The 21,350-nt window shown below is 40.6% G+C and overlaps 1 protein-coding gene across 11 annotated transcripts in view; it reads left to right on the top strand.

The window, feature by feature from the left end:
• Nucleotides 1-21,350, top strand: part of TP63 (tumor protein p63) — an 875,477-nt gene that overhangs the window by 393,023 nt on the left and 461,104 nt on the right. For 7 of the 11 annotated variants that reach the window (XM_063916475.1, XM_063916476.1, XM_063916468.1 and 4 more), the window contains 2 exons: nucleotides 13,786-13,989; nucleotides 14,104-14,874. In XM_063916475.1, coding sequence (XP_063772545.1) covers nucleotides 14,756-14,874 — 119 coding nt within the window. In that variant the 5' untranslated portion in view covers nucleotides 13,786-13,989; nucleotides 14,104-14,755. Of the gene's footprint in view, nucleotides 1-10,641; nucleotides 10,917-13,785; nucleotides 13,990-14,103; nucleotides 14,875-21,350 lie in introns of those variants that run through there. The other 4 variants (XM_063916470.1, XM_063916469.1, XM_063916473.1 and 1 more) reach the window with 3 other exon arrangements.

Below are 21,350 nucleotides of genomic sequence, written 5' to 3'. Positions count from 1 at the left end.
GGTATTAAAGGCAGTCTTCCATTCATCCCCCTCTCTTATTCGGATTAGATTGTACGCACCGCGTAGGTCAATTTTAGAAAAAATGGTGGCAGTACGAAGCTGGTCAAACAAGACCGAAATGAGAGGCAGTGGGTATGACTTTTTAATCGTGATACGGTTCAATTCCCTGAAGTCAATGCAGGGTCGCAACGAACCGTCCTTTTTACCCACGAAGAAGAACCCCGACCCAACTGGAGACTGTGAAGGTCTGATAAATCCCTTAGCCAAGTTCTCCTGAATGTACTCTGCCATAGCCTGAGTCTCAGGACGTGACAGGGAGTACAACCTGCTCTTGGGAAGCTTAGCATTCGGCAACAAATCAATGGCACAGTCATAGGGGCGATGGGGAGGTAGTACCTCTGCAACTCTTTTGGAGAACACGTCCGCAAAATCTGCATAACATCCTGGCAATCCTGGCAAACTTAGCTGCGAAAGCCTGACTGGAAGGCTCAAGCAACTCCTGAAACAATCAGTACCCCAACTAAGAATCTCCCCAGAGACCCAGTCAAATTGAGGATTGTGGGCCCTTAACCAGGGTAACCCCAACACCAATGGGGCAAAAGTACAGACAGTCACATAAAAGGACAATTTTTCAGAGTGTGTGGCTCCAATAAACAAAGAAATCTGGCTAGTGCAAGAGGTAATTTTACCCTGGGATAATGGTTCCCCGTTTAACCCACAAATCTCAATTTCCGATGCCAAGGGTACTAAGGGAACAGAGTGTTTCAGGGCGAATTGGCGGTCCATAAAAACCCCGTCGGCCCCACTGTCCACAAAGGCCTCAGTCTTGACAGTTTGACCGAGGATCTTCAAGGTCACCGGAATGATAAAAGTCTTCTTGGGAAATTCCGACTTCTGACCTGACAGGATATTTCCCATCACCCTCAGGCCCTGAAGTTTTCCGGCTTTTCTGGGCATGATACTACCACATGACCTTTATTCCCACAGTACAAACATAACCCCTGCTGTCTCCTCCGCGTCTTCTCACGCGAGGAGAGGCGGGTAGCCCCAATCTGCATAGGCTCCTCGGAAAATTCCTCAGAGTCTGAGGTTCCCTTGGGAAAGAAGGAAACCTCGGTCTCCCTTATAAGCCTGCGATCTCTCAGCCGTCTATCCACCCGAATGGATAACTGCATGAGCTGATCCAAGCTATCAGGCAAGGGATATTGTACCAGTTGGTCTTTTAACTGGTTAGAAAGACCTCTTCGGTACTGGTGTCTCAGGGCTGGGTCATTCCACTGGGTATCATGGGCCAACCTCCGAAACTCCATACAATAAACCTCAACTGGCCTTCGCCCTTGCTTAAGGATCGAAATCTGAGTCTCAGCTGAGGCCGTCTTGTCAGGGTCATCATACAACATGCCCAGTGCCGTAAAAAAAGCATCAACACTTTTAAGCAACGGACAGTCAGGCTGCAACCCATATGCCCAGACCTGTGGGTCTCCTTGTAGCAAGGAAATCACTATGCCCACCCGCTGAATCTCCGACCCAGAAGACTGAGGCCTAAGCTGGAAATATAGCTTGCAGCTCTCCTTGAAACAAAAGAACTGCGAGCGATCTCCAGAAAAACGATCCGGGAGATTTACTTTCGGCTCCTTAACCCCTGAAGGTACTGCTGCTGTGGGAGCTCCGCCAGCGGCCTGCGAGGTGTGCATTTTAATGGACAAATCATTAAATTGTTGAGTCAGGACCTGCACCTGATCGACCACCTGTTGCAAAGTATTTTGAGGGGTATGCTCCATATTCCCACAAAATTTCAACAGGAGTATTAGGCTGCTGAATATGTTATGCACACCAGTGCCAGCAGGAATGTACTGGTGTCTGAACGGTGAGGGATGCAAAACAAATGAACTCACAGACAGACTGGGGAATATGACATTACATACACAGAAGGTGATAGGGTAACAAAATAAACACAAAGTGAACAGAGAAGCCCAAAGGCTAAGAAACTGGGTGTCTCCCTAGTATTAGGAATGCTCAGATGGAAAGAAGCGAGATGTAGTGATTTAATACGTAGAGAATCCGAAATGCTGTTGCTAAGGGCAACAGCAAAACCCTAAAGGGTTACCAACGGCTGTGGCAGTAAACTCCTTGGTCAGAGATGGAATAATAGACACAAGGAGAGTCTCCACAATCCTAGTCCTCACTTGCAGTGCACTGGTTCAGCTTACTGCCACTAAACTGACACCTGAACACCTTGCACAGTGAGAAAGGATTTTGGCAGGCAAGTCTGAGAATACAGCCGCAAACTTGCTAGGTTCACAGAGTAGCAAAAGAACCCCAGCAGGTTAAACGACTGACTCCAGTCTTACTGCTAGGTCTGGATTGGCAGAGTGTAATACCAAATCCCAAGGCCTATTTGCAGTAAGCAACAAACAAATACAAAGTTTACACAGTACTAGCTAGCTTTCAGGAACTGACTAACCAACAAAGATTCAGCAGCATCTGCCTAACCTGAGAAGAGGGTTTATATAGCAGGTGCTGTCCACGCCCCACTCAGACCTCACAGACTGTGAGCACAAAAACCAGCACCGGATCCCTTGCCGTGCACAGAGCCTGTAACTACTGCACAGCAAAAGACCCGAACCGGAGTATCAGCTACGCTCAGGTTACTCCGCTAGCACTTGTCTCCCGGTTGCCATGATGACGTGGCAGCACAGAGCAGGAGACCCTAACACCACCATGTTCCTTCCTGGCCGCGCAAGGCATGCCAGGAGTTGTAATCTCCCCACAGCACTACCGTGACGTCACAGTGACGTGCACCCTCCGCAGTCTATCATGCCAGATACACATATGCCCGACAGTGCAAGATATGCCCCACAGTGCCAGTTATACATATGCCCCACAATGCAAGATATGCTGCATAATGCCAGATAAACATATGCCCCACAGGTGCCACATATGCCCCACAATGCCAGATATACATATGCCTCACATTGCCAGTTATACATATGCCCCACAGTGCCAGATATGCCCCACAGTGCCAGTTACACATATGCCCCACAGTGCCAGTTATACATATGCCCCACAATGCCAGATATACATATGACCCACAGTGTCATATATACATATGCCCCCAGTGCCAGATAAGTCCCACAAAGCCAGTTATACATATGACCCACCCGCCCCACCCCACACCTCCCACCTCCCTCCCTCCCTCCCGCTGCTGCTGTGTCAGAGTCGGTGGACGGAGAGGAGAGCGGAGTGCAGGCCCATCAGTCAGACTCTGGTGGTCTCTGGCCACAACGTGTATCTTCTCAACTGAGCACGGTTCGTTAGCCACAGATAAAATGTATTCAGAGATAAAGATATTAGTTTCATTAGAGCTAATGGGTCACATAATGGTACACAATGATTTCTTAAGTTAACCCTTCAAAATGATATTATTACTTTGTTACTGAGTATACACTCCTCTGTTTCCAACAAAGTGCTATACTACTTCACATTTTAATCCGTTTATTAGTTAACTAATAATTACATACCAATACGTTTTTTTTAATGGTATTTTTCTCAATAAATTAATTATAAAAAGGAAATTATACAAATGTCGTTTCATATATCAATTGATACATACAAAAAAAGGAATAGAAATAAAGATAAAAAAACAAATAAAAAGGTGTAAAAAAGTGGGAAAAGAACTGTAATTCTTCATCCCGTTTTTTGGATTTTGGGAGAAGATCAGAGTGCCCAGAGGAAGCCCATGCAAGCACATGGAGAATATACAAACTCCACACAGTTGGGGCCATGGTGGGAATCGAACCCTTGACCTCAGAGCTGTGAAGTAGTAATACTAACCCTTACACCATCTATAGCTAAATAGATACTTGTTTCATTTTGCCAAAGATGTTGGATTTGCGCCCATGTTAACCAATCACATTGAGGTTAGGAATCACCACTGTTACCTAGTCCTTTTACAAAAACAGTCTACTGCCGCACCTTCTATATATAAAATAACTTGATCTGTTGTAAGGACATAGGGATAACGACAATTGAAAGTAACATGGAAAAATAAATATTTGATATTTTAATAAAGCCAGACGTTACTAAAACAACAAAACCTCTTTTCGCCATTGGTCTTATTTGTTCTGCTAGTAATTGACATGTTTGATAAATAGCCACTGTTTCTTTAACAACTAAATGTAATGATACACTTCACAATAGAACTATACACATAAAAAGGTTTGCGTACAGTATGTCACACTAAGGAGCTGACTCAGAGTTGCACCCAAGTTCATTTTGCAGACACAACTTACATTTTTTAGCACTTATGACTCATACATATCTCTGTCACTACAAAATAGGCAAAATAGGCAAAATAGGCATAACGTGATAAGGGAGTAAAGGCATGTAATGGGCTAATACTGTAGTTGGGATTGCGGTCTCAGCAGAGTTCTGCATATGCTGAAATCAATCTGATTTCAGACAGAAATTGCACCAGATGCAGGACTGGTGCAGGTGTGCAATGATAATGAGCTCAGATAGGGATTCAGTGCTGGATTGGGTACCTGCATAATGAAGCCACCCTGAAGTACAGTACTTGGGTTGTAGCCAGTGGTGCTGAGAGAGAGGGCGGTGGAAACAAATTATCCAAGCCTGGGCTACTGGAGGGGACCAGAGGGGGCCCGGGTCTGATCCCCCCACCCCAAGTATACCTGTTGCCGGCATCGGCAGCACCATCTTCCTGGTAATCTCTTTGGGAAGATGGCACTGCATATAGAAAGCAAAGGCTCTGGTACTGTGCCAGAGTCTTTGCTCTGTAGTGGCCAGTGTCATCTTCCCAAATATCACTGGGATTTTACGGTACCTGAGCTGGGTATAAAACAAAAAGCCATTTAGCAAGCCATAAAGAATGATACACTTTGTCCATAATGTCTCATCTGAGCACTAAAACTACAGTATCTTTTGGTCTTTTTGGCCAAAATTGGTGCTCCAGGTGAACGGTACTTCCAGTATCTAGTGGAGGAAGTCCTGTAGTCTTCAGCTAGCGACCAGTGTAACTTCCCCAGGTAGCTCAGAGAGACTAGTTGCCCTAAAAAACCTAGATGAAGCTAGAAGTACCTACCCATCCTTGCAGTATACAAAATTAGAAGTAAAGTGATTACTAATGTAACCTCTTTACTTCCTGGTTCGGGGCCTGGCTGTGCCACTGCACATGAGTGCTCATAAGACCATGGGGGTAGTTCTGAGTTGATCGCAGCAGCAAGTTTGTTAGCAATTGGGCAAAACCATGTGCACTGCGGGGGGGGCAGATATAACTTTTGCAGAGAGAGTTAGATTTGGGTGAGTTGTTTATTTTGTTTCTGTGCAGGGTTTAAATTTCAGTTTGAATACACCTCACCCAAATCTAACTCTCTCTGCACGTTGTATCTGCCCCTCCTGCAGTGCACATGGTTTTGCCCAACTGCTATCAAATTTGCTGCTGCGATCAACTCAGAATTAGGCCCCATGTCTTTGCAAGTGTCATTGCTGGGGAGGATCCCTCTCTTGGAAAGTTTTAGAAGTGTACCCCGCAGGCTAATATGGATAATTCCATCTGAGGATGGTATTAGTTACCAGGGCCGCGCAGCATCATGCTTTGTATTCCAGAGCTTGGTAAATTTAGCATTTTAGCAGTAACACCATTTTAACATAATAGGTTGTAATTTTTCCAAACTGGCGCAATTCATCATATGTAATACAATGAAAAAACAGACAAACTTGCTGTAATAGCACCTTAAGCAATTTTTCCACGATGCAACTGGTTTCTAATGTTAAACATAGCAATCCCCATATGTAACAGTAAGTTGATAGTTCACTGGAAAAATGCCAGAATCACTTACTAAACAATAGATCAGTCTCAGAACAGTAGCATAGCTGCATTACATGCTTCGTCTGCTATAGTTCTAATAAATAAATGATTGTGTTTTCACTTTAAATACATAATTGAAAGTTGAAACACAGCTGGCATCTAGCTCTTTCCTCCAGGGGAGTGGGCCCCCCCCAAAAAATGTGTTCGGGGCCCCCCTCCTAGGCACAACCAGTCCTAGTGTCCATAGCACTAGGGCTATTCCCCATACCCCCTGGGTGGTGTGTACGGGGTTAATAATTGTATAATAATAGAAATAATATTGTCCTTTACAGGCACACTACAAGTCCCAGGAAGTGTGGTCATGCCCAGTATTAAGGGCTGCTAGGGCAGCATGGCACTTGGAGAACCACAAGTGTTAGTATGGCAGCCCGGGCCCACTGGTACCGGTGATGCAACTATAAAAATTTATAAAAACCACAGGACTCATACACAAAATTTTCAAAAACCTTTATTAAAAAAAATAATAAGTCACCTATTTTACCCATTTATTACTTACAAAATCCTTTTGCAATGGTCCTTTTGTAAAAGAAACTTGTAAAAAACAAAACCACATGCAATATGTTGCATAATTTCTCATGATAGGAACCAGACGGTCATTTGCAGACACTAGAAATTAATTTGGCCACTCTGATTTGCAGAGTGCAGCAGTTCTCATGCCCTGCCCAATCAGAGTGCTTTTATCCATTTTTATGAGAGTCTGCAAAAGAGACTCTTATAAGAATGGATTAGCATGAGAAGAAGAACAGACCCTCCAACATGACCCGCCCCACTAGGTACAAAATGCTCTGTTTCTGGACTTCCCTCTTAATTTATGATTTCCATCACCTGTGTTGAACTAGTTAAATGATAAGAAAGCTGTTTCTTCACAGGTGATGGCAATAATAAATTAAGAGGGAAGTCCAGGAGCAGAGCATTTTGTACCTAGTGGGGCGGGTCATGTTGGAGGGTATGGAAGAATGGACTAGCACGAGAAGATTTGTGATGTAAGACATCTTTTCCAAGTACAAGGATACATATGTATATGGGTTGATGAGCACCTTTCCCAAAGATTTTTGAAAGTAATACTACTGTACTTTTCATTTTCAACAATAAATTTTGAACTGGTTTTAAGTTCTAACATCATTAACAAAAATAGCAAGACATCTACAAGGTTGGTTTTGCTTGGTAAATGATTGCCGCTTTAACAAAATGTGTGAGTCTGGCTGGAATCTCGCAGATCCAGCTATCTCACACTGCATTACATCCGGCCCTTGGTGTGACCACCCTTTGCCTTCAAAACAGCATTAATTCTTCTTGATACACTTGCATACAGTTATTGACGGAACTCGGCAGGGAGGTTGTTCCAAACATTTTGGAGAACTAACCACAGATCTTCTGTGGATGAAGGCTTGCTCAAATCCCTCTGTCTCTTCATGTAATCCCAGACAGACTTGATGATGTTGGGATCAGGGCTCTGTGGGGGCCATATCATCACTTCCAGGACCTGTTCTTCTTTACGCTGAAGATAGTTCTTAATAACATTGGGTGTATGTTTGTGGTCATTGCACAGACTGACAGCCTTTTTTACACACCCATACAGCTGAAAGCCCAAATTTGCCTTTTGTGCAGCTAACCCTGAACTGGGCCTGGGATAACCCACTCTCTCTTCTCACATCCAATCCCAGGGCCCTAATCCAGTTCATTCCAAGAGGAAAAAAGCTCTCAGCAGAACCAACACAATATTTCTGGGGTTTTAAAACACATAGTTAAGAAACCTGAGGCAAACCTACCCTCCACCACTATTCCAGTGATCTTGTCACAATACACACACACACACACACACACACACACACACACACACACACACACACACACACACACACACACACACACACACCGAATAGCCATAATATTAAAACTACCTGCCTAATAGCCCTTTCAGACATCAAACTCCGGAAATTGTTGGGTCTAGCACGTCGGCAAATTTCCTGGTCTGAGGTCCATAACCCTGGTCAGGAGAAGGGCTGTGGACCCAGTCCCGGGTCGTTTGCATTTAGACATACCAAAATCCTGGGATGATGTGCATTCACGTGCATAAACCCGGGATTTTGATTCATGTCTGAAAAGGGTATAATATTGACCCGCTGAGGCATGGACTCCACAAGACCTCTGAAGGTGAGGCATCTGGCACCAAAACTTTAGCAGCAGATGCTTTAAGTCCTGTAGATTGCGAGTTGAGGCAACTTGCAGGGCTTAAATTAACAAATGTTTTACCTGGGCATATGAAAAAATGTTTTATTGCTGTATTATCATTAGTGTAACACAATAAAGGCAATTATTCATTACAGCTTAAATGCGCAATTCAGACCTGATCGCTGTTGTGCAAATTCGCGCAGCGGGCAATTATTGAATGACTGTGCATGCATATGCACCGCAATGCACAGGCACGTCACCAAACGTTAGCAAGGTGATTGACAGGAAGAGGACGTTTGTGGGCGATAACTTTCCATTTTCAGGAAGTCTCAGGAAGAACACAGGCATTCCCAGGCGTTTTCAGGTCCCTGAAAACGCTGATCAGCCTGTTTGTATCGCACTGTAGGAGTAAGTCTTGGGTTACTCACAGACTGCACAGACTGGAAAAATCATTACTTTGCAATAGAGGGATAGTGCTGCGCTCAGTCCTAATTACTGTCGGAATAATGTGTTGTTATGTGGACCTCTCCACACATGCATACAACGGATAAATGTTTCTTGTAGTCATGAAATAATAAATAACTATAAACCGTATATCTAAATGATAAGATATTACTGTATAGATGTTAAAATATATTTATTTATTGGTTATAAATCGCTTTAGTGTGCCAGATGGTACAGCAGCATAAAGTCTTTCTCAGTAACTTGTAGCTCAATGAGGGATGCTGTTTAATTGTGTCCTTTTTATAGTGCACTTACTAATACGTAGCTTAAATTGAACAAAACACTGATCGTGTTTGATGGTGATAAATAATGTCCTTTCACTTTCTTCACGGTGTCTAGAGCATTCAGCTTTTGGCATAAGATTAGATAAGGAGGGCTCTGGACAGGTCCTTGTCCCGAACCATAGGAACCCGCTCTGCAGAGCTAACCTATCGGATATCCCCCCACCGGTAGGTTAGCTCTGCAGAGCACTATCCGGGATTTCCTCGCAACCCAAGACAGGACCGATACTCCGGCTCACGGGTTCCCGAGGGCGTCTGCACCAGGACGCACCGCGGGTTCCTATGGTCCGGGACAAGGACCTGTCCAGAGCCCTCCTTATCTAATCTTATGCCAAAAGCTGAATGCTCTAGACACCGTGAAGAAAGTGAAAGGACATTATCCCTCTATTGCAAAGTAACTTTTCTGGTTGGTCACCTGAAAGTGCAGCTGCTTGTCCGCACAATAGGTCTCAGTGCGCAGTGAACCACAACGAATGGAAAAATCATTAGATGGTGAGTGAGTTGCGAATGGATTTGCAGCTGTCCGCAGTCTGGTGGAATTTTTGCACACCGTACACATTCATTCGCACACTTGCATGGGGCGGGTTTTCACTCTTCCTGGGCAGCGACTATCTGATAACAGACCTTTGCAAAAACGCACAGCAGCGAGCAGGTCTGAATTAGGCCCTTAGTCTATTCATTTGTCTGTCCATTTGCACACTGTTTTCAAAGCATCATGTACCCCCTACCAGTGACATTTTGCAATAAAAACGTTTCCGTGGAATCCTGCATCCCATGTCCTAATAAATATTGTGACTTTGGGGGTCATTCCGAGTTGATCGCTAGCTGCCATTGTTCGCAGCGCAGTGATCAGGCTAAAAATCAGCATTTCTGCGCATGCATATGCACCACAATGTGCACGCGCGACGTACAGGTACAAAGACCTTTGTGGTTTTGCACAGGTTCTAGAGAAGCTTTAAGTCGCACGGCACAACGCAAGAAGATTGACAGGAAGGGGGCGTTTACTGGGTGTCAACTGACCGTTTTCAGGGAGTGTTTGGAAAAACGCGGGCGTGTAGAGGAAAACGCAGGCGTGGCTGGGCGAACGCAGGGTGGTGTGTGATGTCAAAAGCAAACCCTCCAACGTTAGAATCAAAGCACACGAAGAGTAAGTGCAGGGCTGGTCTTGTTTTGCACAAAATGTTTTTGCAGGCGCTCTGCTGCACAAGCGTTCGCACTTATGCAAAGCGAAAATAAACTCCCCGGTGGGCGGTGACAATGCATTTGCACAGCTGCTAAAAACTGCTAGCGAGCGATCAACTCGGAATGACCCCCTTTGTTACATCAAGCTACATACTGTACAGCGGATACCCAGCACCGGTGGAGATGTATTGAGCTTTGCATGTGTGTGGAAATATGCCATTATTCCATGAACCTTTCTTTTTACTAATGTATGCACATTTCCTTTATGTATGAGGTATCTGCAGTATTCATATGATAAAGCAATAAATGGGTATTTTTACATCAATGCTTTAATGTCAATTGCAAGTGGCCAGTCAAGGTCTGATCTCTAACTGATTGTGCATAGGTGAAACTAGGGGTGGTCCGGGGGTGCTTTGGACCACCCATTAGCCTGAACACCGATTTATACATTTAATTAGTGTCCGCCTGGTCAGGAATACATCTACTGACTGGGAGGACGATGGCCATGTTGTAGCTCCATAGCTCCGCATCCCCTGTATTATAGCCTATTGAATCATCTTGTATGTGTGTGGCATGACATGATGATGTCACACCACACTCACACCCACCCGTCCACCCTGTCTGTGTCTGCCAGCTGCAATGAGGAGAAGCTGCTGTTCTCAACCGTCGCTCCTGACCACCCGCTCTGTCTGCCACAGAGAAGCTGTCCTGCAGCCATACTACATGCTCCTGCCCACCCGCTCTGTCTGACTACTCAGAGTGACCACCATGAGTCGTGACCTCACCTCCCCAGTGTTTGGTACATGCTGTCTGTTCACTGGCTGTATTGAAGGGGATCATGGGAAGGAAGAATGTTGGCCAGTTACTGTCTGTCAGCTCTTTCTTATCAGGTTGGTTGAAGCTGCAGGCAGACTGTCTACAGTTGGGAAAGGGGGAGAGCATTATATATTAATAAATGTATCTGGCACTGCTGGGGGTATAATGTGTCTCTGGCATTATGTATATCTGGCACCTCTGGGAGCATTATGTGTATCTGGCAGTACTGGGGGCATTACATATATCTGGCACTGCTGGGGATATTATATGTATCTGGCACTGCTGGGGGCATTACGTGTACATGGCACTGCTGATGGTATTACATGTATCTGATGTTAAAGGGTATTATGTGTATCTGGCACTGCTGGGGGCATTACGTGTACATGGCACTGCTGATGGTATTACATGTATCTGGCACAACTGGGGGAATTACATGTATCTGGCACAACTGGGGGCATTACATATATCTGGCACAACTGGAGGTATTATGTGTATCTGGCACAAATGGGGCATTAGGTGTATCTGGCACAACTGGGGCATCACATGTATCTGGCGCAACTGTGTAACTGGCACTGCTGGGGGCATTATGTATAATTGGCACTGCTGGGGGCATTATGTATAACTGGCACTACTGGGGCATTATGTATAACTGGCACTACTGGGGGCATTATGTGTAACTGGCACTACTGGAGGCATTATATATATTATATTCTGACATGGTGCTAAAACTGGGACACCCATTACCAGTTCTCTAGTTTTGCCTATGTGAGGGTGGTATTATGCTTGTATATTGTTTTCATAAATGATTGCATTTCTGTCTTCATCATTACACTCAATGTTTACATTTGCAATGTGACAATTCTATTGGTTTTAGTAAGTGTCATTGCCAGACCTGACAACTTGAAAGCTTTAAATGAGTACTCTCCATGAATAATATACTGTGGCATGTTAAATCAGTACAGGCAAATCTATAAATACGCACCATGTGATGCACAATTAAGATGTCATATTAGGGGCAAATCATTCTGTTCATATTATCATTAATATATTAAAGTAGTATGTCTCTATCAAAATGGTCACCTCATTTCAACAAATACAATTAGCTTTTATTTCAGTTTCACTATGAACAGTACAGTGATGCTTTGTTAAATATGTGTCTAAAAATAAATGGGTATTTTGCTGGTAAAGGGACTACCTGGGAATTACTGTTATTTAATGCAGATATGAGGCAATGATCTCTGCTGCTTCCCAGGTGCTAGATCATGACAGGTAATCCCTTGTGCTAACTAGCTCCGCCCCCTCAGCTGTTAAACTAAATTGTCTACCTGGCTGATGTGCTGGACAGAACCCCATTAGCTGACATCACTGACAAATTAGTATCATTTATTCAGATTCCTACTGCAGTTACAAGACTAAAGAACTATACGAATCAGGCTTCAGGCTTTTCCAGGAAAATCACAGGTGCCATTCAGTGGACAGCAGCGCCCACACACCACTATTAGAAAAGACTTGGGGTTTGGCCAAGTGGTATAACAAAAAAAGCATAGAGGCACAGCAAGACACCACCTAAAATCCTACTTAATTCAGTTTCAGTGGTGGATACAAATCGGGAAGAAAGATTCTTTTGAAGCCATCATTGGCACAATCCATCAATTCAGGGGTGTAGATATACAGTACTAAGCACTACTTAATATTTGGTTTAATACAAATTTAAATCCTACAAATCATAATGTTACAGTTTTGTTCAGAAGAGGTTATTGGAACAGTGAAATGAAAAAAAAAAAATACAAAAAATGTCAATAACAGGTAGTCTCTTTAACAGCAAAGAAACATACTAATTCTGAATAATTATTTTTTTCAAAAGTAGTTTATTGGGAAATGCTCAGCATCTATAATCTATGCTTTTTCTTTCCTTGTTTCAGCAAGGAATACAGTATGGCAGCCACTAAAATATAGCGCATAAGTGATCTGACTTAACACCTCAATCATTTCCTACAAAACAGTGTGGACATCAGATGATTTTCCAACATATATGAGAGACTGGTGGTTCCCAGACGTATTTTAAATCATGGCACCTTTGAGTATCATAATTTGTTACACAGCACCCCTAGGTGATAAAATTCTTATTGAGAAATACCGGGGGGAAAAATGTAAATTAAATTGTGTTTATACGTCATCCTTAGGTTCAGTTATGTGGTTAGGGACAGTATTTGGTCCTGGACCACAAACCCAAGGCACCGCTATAAGTGCTGTATACAGTTTGGGAATCACTGGAATAGATCAGTTTTACAATCCTCCTGGTATGGTCATTTGAGCTTTATATTGTATGCTGTGATAGTCCTGTGTGTGAGCACCAAAATTTCTACTTGGATAATGACATACATACTGATTATCCCTGTTTTGTTACATATACAGTATATAATGAAAGCAGTCCTCACTCGCCTCGGGTATAGTTTCCCTTTAAGTATACCTTACAAATTGGGGAAGGCCTCTTGCCTGCTAGAGTTCCAAAAATCGATTACAATTCTATAATTAATTTTGAAATGAATCCCTTTTGTGTGCACCCCATATTGTCTTGCAATCTACCCATGTAGTCATTCAAAGTATTCAAGCTGGCAGCATTTCAAAACTTCAAGTTTACAGGATTCACAATTCACAGATGTTCAGGACTATCAAGCTGTCTGTGGGTGGAGAATGTCAAGTTTTAAATAGCATTCTGACCACTCTGGCACATACACAGCAGTGTCAAAGAATTTCCACATGGCACTTTCTACAAGACATAAATGATACATAGTATCCTAGCATGTCTCAAGAGTATAAAATGTGTCTTGGGGTTACTATCATACACATACGCTGTAGGTATTTATGTCCTGGGTGACTGCTTATATTGGGGGTTCAACTCTTAAGTTGCTTAAACATCCTAATTCTATTTTGTCTTCTTAGAATCCATTTTAAATTAGAACCTGATTCATATTTCCTTCATTCTCCAAAACCACAAAACTCATATCAACTTACAGCACACTGTTTGGGTGGGAGTCTCTGTAGGGACCGAGTTAGGAGAAGCACACAGCCTGCAGTTACTCTCGCTTCTTGCATCTCTAAAGTTATATCCAGGAAAGTGCAGTGTCAGAACTTCATAAACAGCATGTGAGTGTCTCTTATACAATTCTCAAATTTAAAAAAAAAAAAAATCTTTTGTTTTTTTATTCATGCCATTAGATGTTTTTATTGATTAAAATGATGTATTGTCTTTGATTACAGGTAAAACACATTTTGGAAATGTTTCAGGTCCACAGGGAAAAGCATCCCGATTTCACCCTAAAAAGACAAAAGAAAAGGTGCCTGCAATCTACAAACTGCACAGATGATCTTGGGGAGACACGTATAATGTATTTAATGTGGAGGAATTTCCCTGCATTTTGTTTCCTGCACTGAAACTGTTACCACAGCAGACAGTTGTATATTAAAGGATGCACAAAAATTCCCCTGATGGCTGTTGTGATATATTATAGGTTTCTGAATCACTTGAGCCCCAAATAAAATTCACAAAGACTCAGCAGTACAGGAAGACTAGTCATACAGTGCAAACTACATAACGGCTCCCGAGCCCAGAGCTTCTGAAATTAAACTCATACGTCACCCACGCATTGACCAATCTCAGATCAGCTCTGGTTGTTACACTACAACAAGCTCCACAGCAGGAAATCTGCAGAGCATGCAAGACTGATTCAGGCACCAAACAAAACAAATAAATAAATGAAGGGTTCCAGTTGGTACGAATCAATTTTCTCTGTCACTAGAAGGATTTCATTGGCAGATCTCCTGAGAAGTCCCGCCTATTGACAAATGTCAAAAAGTTTTATCACTTCTAGCAGTTGTCACTATAGTCTAGGTCTTCATACTTTATATCTACATGTACATCTCTACTAGATATTTATTTCTCTATTTATTCCAAAAGAAGCTGCAGGAAATGAATATTGAATCCTCACTTTGTACAGCTTTGCCATACTGCCCTGAGCCACACATATCACGGTAAGTGCTGATCCACTTAATTCATTTTTGGCATGCACTGTATTTCTTACCACCCTGACTTTGCAATTCGGTCGTCTTCTGGTTTCCAAGTCTTTTTGGGAAAAAGTCTCCCAAAAGTGTTTTTCCCAGCTAGGTGTAATGTGCATGGTTGTAGGTATTAATATTGTGAATTCTTGTGTCATTTTAATGGTAATTATTTATTTATATACAGTGTGTGTGTGTGTGTGTGTGTGTGTGTGTGTGTGTGTGTGTGTGTGTGTATATATATGTATATATATAGTGCCAGTATATTCCATTGAAATTTATAAGAAATAAAATTAGAATGGGTGTTATTAAAAGACACACGAGGTAAGAGGGCCTTGCTCGCAATCTTACAATCTATAGTAGGCTTTTTTAATAAGTGGCAGCTTGTAAAGGCTGCCACTTCCCGGAGAGTTTAACCTCGAAATTTAAAAGGGCAATGCTTTTACTAGTAAAACACCCCGTGCTTGTTATTAAAGGCATAGCCCTTTTAATTTTATTTGCTCAACACAGGGAAGAACTGTCAGTAAGTAAACCAAATACAGGTTGAGTCTCCCTTATCCAAAATGCTTGGGACCAGAGGTATTTTGGATATGGGATTTTTCTGTATTTTGGAATAATTGCATACCATAATGAGATCATGGTGATGGGACCTAAATATAAGCACAGAATGCATTTATGTTACATATACACCTTATACACACAGCCTGAAGGTCATTTTAGCCAATATTTTTTATAACTTTGTACATTAAACAAAGTGTGTCTGCATTCACACAATTCATTTATGTTTCATATACACCTTATACACACAGCCTGAAGGTCATTTAATACAATATATTTAATAACTTTGTGTATTAAACAAAGTTTGTGTACATTGAGCCATCAGAAAACAAAGGTTTCACTATCTCACTCTCACTCAAAAAAGTCCGTATTTCGGAATATTCCGTATTTCGGAATATTTGGATATGGGATACTCAACCTGTACTTGATAAATATGGTGGATATTTTACATACAAAACATGGATTCATTTTTTCTGCTAGACTAAGGGGGGTATATATCAAAGCTTGGAGAAAGACAAAATTGTGAGAGATAAAGTAATAGCCAATCAGCTACTGCTTACATTTTATAGGGTGTGTTTGAAAAGTTACGGTTAGGAGGTGATTGGTTAATATCTCTCACAATTTAATTATTTAAGCTTTGATAAATATCTCCTTAAGTGACAATTATATTTCAGGCAACCAGAAGTAAAGCCGATAAATCACTAAGTAATAAGATGAAGTACTTCACAATTTCCTCCTCATTGCTGAGGCTGCTGTAAGAGTTTGTGAAAAGGCTACATTTTTAAAGAAAAATCAATTAGAAAAAGAAGAGCCACTTCTACAATAAATGTGATTCTAACATTAATGTAAAATAAATTATTATGTAAGGAATGCTATACTTGGGGAGTAAAATATTACTTACGGCAACTTTTTAAGTATAGCAACTTTTACAGTATAGTAGTAGTATTGTATACCTGGGGATACCATTTAAAATGTAAACAGTAATATGGAAAGTTTAATTTTAAAGTAGAGGCCCATCCACCAATATTATCTATGTCATTATAGACAAAATCTATTTGTGTCATCCATAAAGCTACAATCTCATCCCGGCATTATAATAACATCTATGCAGAGTTATTAATCCCTGGCTAATATATATATAATGTAATATTATTATGTATTTTTTGCCTATATTATTCCTGATATTTACCACTGCTATAATGTCATGAGGATTTTTCAAACATAGGGCAACAGCAACAGATTTACATGCAAGTTTGTGTGTTATACGTCTGCCTTATACTGCATTACGAATGATAGATAGACAGACAGATAGACACTGTAGGTGTAAATCACTGAAGCTCTGCACTAACCATATATATTATAGACACTCCAAGATGTATTCTCTATACTTTCTAAACAGGGAATTTTATTTTCAGTTGTTGCAACATTTATTAAGCTGACCAACTGCGCTAAAGTCTTCCTCATCTGGTCAGTCCTACTCTAAACATGGCAATTGTTATCACATTAGTGCAAAACATTAGACACGCTTCCTAGTTTAACACTCACCTGCACCTGCACACCAGCGTTTAAAGGTTAGACCTCAACCAAGCATATCAGCTATAAAATACCTAGGAAAGCACCTGACACAAGCTGGCTTACATTAGCTAACACTGGGGTGCGGGAGAAGATGTGATTACAAAAAGACTCATTAATTAAACAATCAAATAAACAAAAGGCATTGATCCACTACACTCACCACTCCTACAGTAAATCTGGATACCATGTGGTATGTGACCACACTGTATAAAGAAAAATTACAAAAGGATATATTTAGCACCGCTGTAATGTCATGAGCAGTAATCAAACATATTAAAAAGTTTTAAAACATACATATTTATTTGATATACTGAAATTACATCTTAGAAACCATTTTCTCTCTCTCTCTCTCTCTCTCTCTCTCTCTATATATATATATATATATATATATTATATATATATATATATATATATTTACATATATGTATATATATATATATGTATATAGATATACACGAGTATATATATATATATATATATATATAGAGAGAGAGAGAGGGAAAGAAAGAAAGAAAGAAAGAAAGAAAGAAAGAAAGAAAGAAAGAAAGAAAGAAAGAAAAAGAAAGAAAGAAAGAAAGAAAGAAAGAAAGAAAGAAAGAAAGAAAGAGAGAGAGAGATAGATATAGATATATTCTTCCATAGCAGAGCCGGCACTCACTTGCAATTCTCTCACCAGGCCCCCAGTGCACATCCAGTAATGTAGGTTGTATCCTGCTTTTAAAAATACTGATGAAGGAGCAGACGCTCCAAATCCGTTAACTGTTGATTCAATACAGGCGGTATTTTTTCTAATTATTATTATGCGCTGAGTGCTGTTTGTTTCTGACAATATATATATATATATATATATATATATATATAGCCATATAAACAACTGATAGACCCCATCAGAGTCAGAGACATATTTTGGTCTATGTTCAATCTTCACTTAAATACTTATTATAATAACATATAAAACTTCTCTAACAAATGAACGTCTTTAGTTAATGTGTTTATCTATGGCTCTATAATAAATTATGCTTTAGTTTGAATCTTTTTAAACAGAGTTCATCACATGCACATAAATACAGATGGGGGTTAGCAACGCTTGTGCACTTGGATATGTGTATAAAATTATAACCACCTAATATGTTCAATAAAGATATTATTTTAATTCATAAATATGAACAAGACACAATATAAAATATACACATAGAAACATATAATTACCACAGACTGTTAATCTAATCAGAAAATATATTATGTATCTCATAATGAATCTAAAAAATATTGCAGTATTAATACTGTAGATGTAGCAATACAAAAGATGACAGATCCAGTGAGGTACTCAGATCTGCAGGGAAATCAGTTCCCATCCAAATAATGATACAATCTGATTAGATATGTAGGGGGGCATATGTAATAGTGTCCGAGTTTGCCAGTGGTGCGGGATGCCGGACGATCTCGGACGTTTTTTAAAAGCGGCAATCATCTACAAGGCAAAACCATGTCTTGTAAATGACTGCCACTTTAAAAACTTCCATGATCGTCTGGCATCCCGCAACTCTGGCAAACTCAGACCCTATTATATATGCCCCACAATCTGCGCCAATGTGATTATGGCTTTTTATGTCATTTCTTCTTATGATATGTGGTGCACATTTGTGAATTAAAATAAGTGAAATAATTTGAACACATAAGATGGGTGACATTTTCCATATACACATTCAGGTGCACAAGCGTTCCTCACCCCCTTCCTATTCACATGGAATGTTTATTACACATATTTTTAGCCTTGAAATTTAGGATAAATAAGGAAAGAAGTAAGTGCCACAGATTTATTTTCAATACCAGCACTCACAATCCATACAGTAATGCTTACACATTGCTGATTAAATTAGCTGTGGTCTGCTTACAATGTATTGCATACAGAATGCTAGAAGGATCATTTATAAAAATTTAAAAAAATAACTAAAAAAAACCTAATATTTGGATTTACTTAGCTATAGTCACAGTTACACTTTTGAAGGACCAGCTATAGTAGGTACAGTATGACTGATTGGTTTCTTCTGTATATCATCTAGTCCATTTTTTTAGATAACTGTTACAAATGTAATAATAAATGATAGCAATGCTTTTTTTATTTTTGCATCCAAATGATAGCATGCTCTTCTCGTGAATAAAGAGAGAAAGATATACCAGCACTGGCTGTTAAATTGTCAATAATAACACATTTATTGATCACAGGTAATAAATATTACTCATGAATATTACTGTGCTTATCAGGTTCTCGGGCAGGGATGATATAATGACAGTCGAGATGCCAGCCGTCAGTATACCGATAATGGCATCCTGGCCGTCAGTATGCCAGCTGCAGGGCGCGCGCAAAGAGTCCCCTTGCGGGCTTGCTGTGCTTGCAGTGCTGCGGGTTTGGTGGCTCACTGCACTCACCACAGGTTCTATTCCCACTCTATGGGTAGTACAAGTGGGTATAGCCACTGTTAGCCAGGATTCCGGCTGTCGGCATTGTCAGCGATCAGGATTCCGGCGTTGATATCCTGACCACCGGGATCCCGCCCGCCGGCAAATGAACTGCATCCCCTCAGTAATATTATTGGGCTGAGCCATTATAACGTACCAGTTACATCTTGTGTGAGATCGGTATAAAGGGTCAGGTGCTCCTACAAACCAGTCTCATGTTTTCTAGAATCATCAGATTTTACTGTGGCAGTTAGAGGGTGTCATTTCACCATAATCCATTCCAGACAGAGATAGTGAATAAGAAATGAAGCCATGGTAAGGTACCACCAGTTCTGGGCATTAATAGTGCCAGGCCAGGAAACAGCTAGCAGATGAGAATATAAACGATGTATAGTGTGACTTTTTGGGCTTTGCATTTGATAATATTCCCACAGCTTGAAGACCCCAAAATAATAATACAGGTTGAGTCTCCCTTATCCAAAATGCTTGGGACCAGAGGTATTTTGGATATGGGATTTTTCCGTATTTTGGAATAATTGCATACCATAATGAGATATCATGGTGATGGGACCTAAATCTAAGCACAGAATGCATTTATGTTACATATACACCTTATACACACAGCCTGAAGGTCATTTTAGCCAATATTTTTTATAACTTTGTGCATTAAACAAAGTGTGTCTACATTCACACAATTCATTTATGTTTCATATACACCTTATACACACAGCCTGAAGGTCATTTAATACAATATTTTTAATAACTTTGTGTATTAAACAAAGTTTGTGTACATTGAGCCATCAAAAAACAAAGGTTTCACTATCTCACTCTCACTCAAAAAAGTCCGTATTTCGGAATATTCCGTATTTCGGAATATTTGGATATGGGATACTCAACCTGTAACAGTAAAAGTAACCATATGAAATTTCCTTACTGTTGCATTACTGTATGCTAGTAAAACATTTAGAAATGTGTGTTCCCTACAGACATATAAACATACAGGGGTAAATGTACTGTAATAGCATGTGAGTGGCAGTCATTAGAGTTCAGCTATTTAACTGCTAGATGTAAAGCAGCAATCATTTAAGTGACAAAACCAGGTTAGCTTTGCCTTTTAAATTGTTGTCACTTTAAATTTGTATAATTAAATTGTTTAATACTGGCACCTGCCTACAACTCACAGACTATGTTACATTTTCTCCATACTCTTATATTATCCAACGCTTCTACATTCATTGCATTTTATATTTTATATTATCCAATTGTGCCTGAATAACAAATGAAACGTAGTGTATATCCTTTTTACCTCTCACTCCTGACACTTTTTTGGGGGGGCTTACGCTAGATATAGCTTTGCTGTTTCTTATTGAATATACATTATTAATAATAAATTGTATTGTATGGGTTTCTCGCTGAACTGTATTTTATTATTGTTTAAAAATTCATAACTGTATATTTGTTATCATTAATGAAGCGTTCCAGGAATTGTGTTACAACGAATTTCATATTAGTTTGACCACTATACCTAAAATATACCAAATGACATTTACATTTGCATTTCTTTCTTCTCTGTCATTCACACCCTTGTCAAACTGTTTTGCAAAGCTCTGCACAGTAACTGTAGGGAATAGCACTTTGTGATGTTTGATCTTTAATAATACAGACTAAGGGGTCAATTCATCATCGAGGGCTGTGTGACCCCAATAATTAGGTATCTCGTCACGAGCTGAGGCGCCGAGTTACTGTAGATACAATGCACATGGCTGCAGGCAGGGTAATCTTAATGTATAGGCACACTGGACAACTGCTCAGGGCCCCACAATGCTAGGAGCCTTCGAGTAAGGGCAGGTGGTGGTCAC

This window comes from Pseudophryne corroboree, chromosome 4 (assembly GCF_028390025.1).
Source record: "Pseudophryne corroboree isolate aPseCor3 chromosome 4, aPseCor3.hap2, whole genome shotgun sequence".
Lineage (NCBI taxonomy): Eukaryota > Metazoa > Chordata > Amphibia > Anura > Myobatrachidae > Pseudophryne > Pseudophryne corroboree.
Note: the sequence above shows the minus strand (reverse complement) of the source record. Positions and strands in the feature narration are given on the sequence as shown.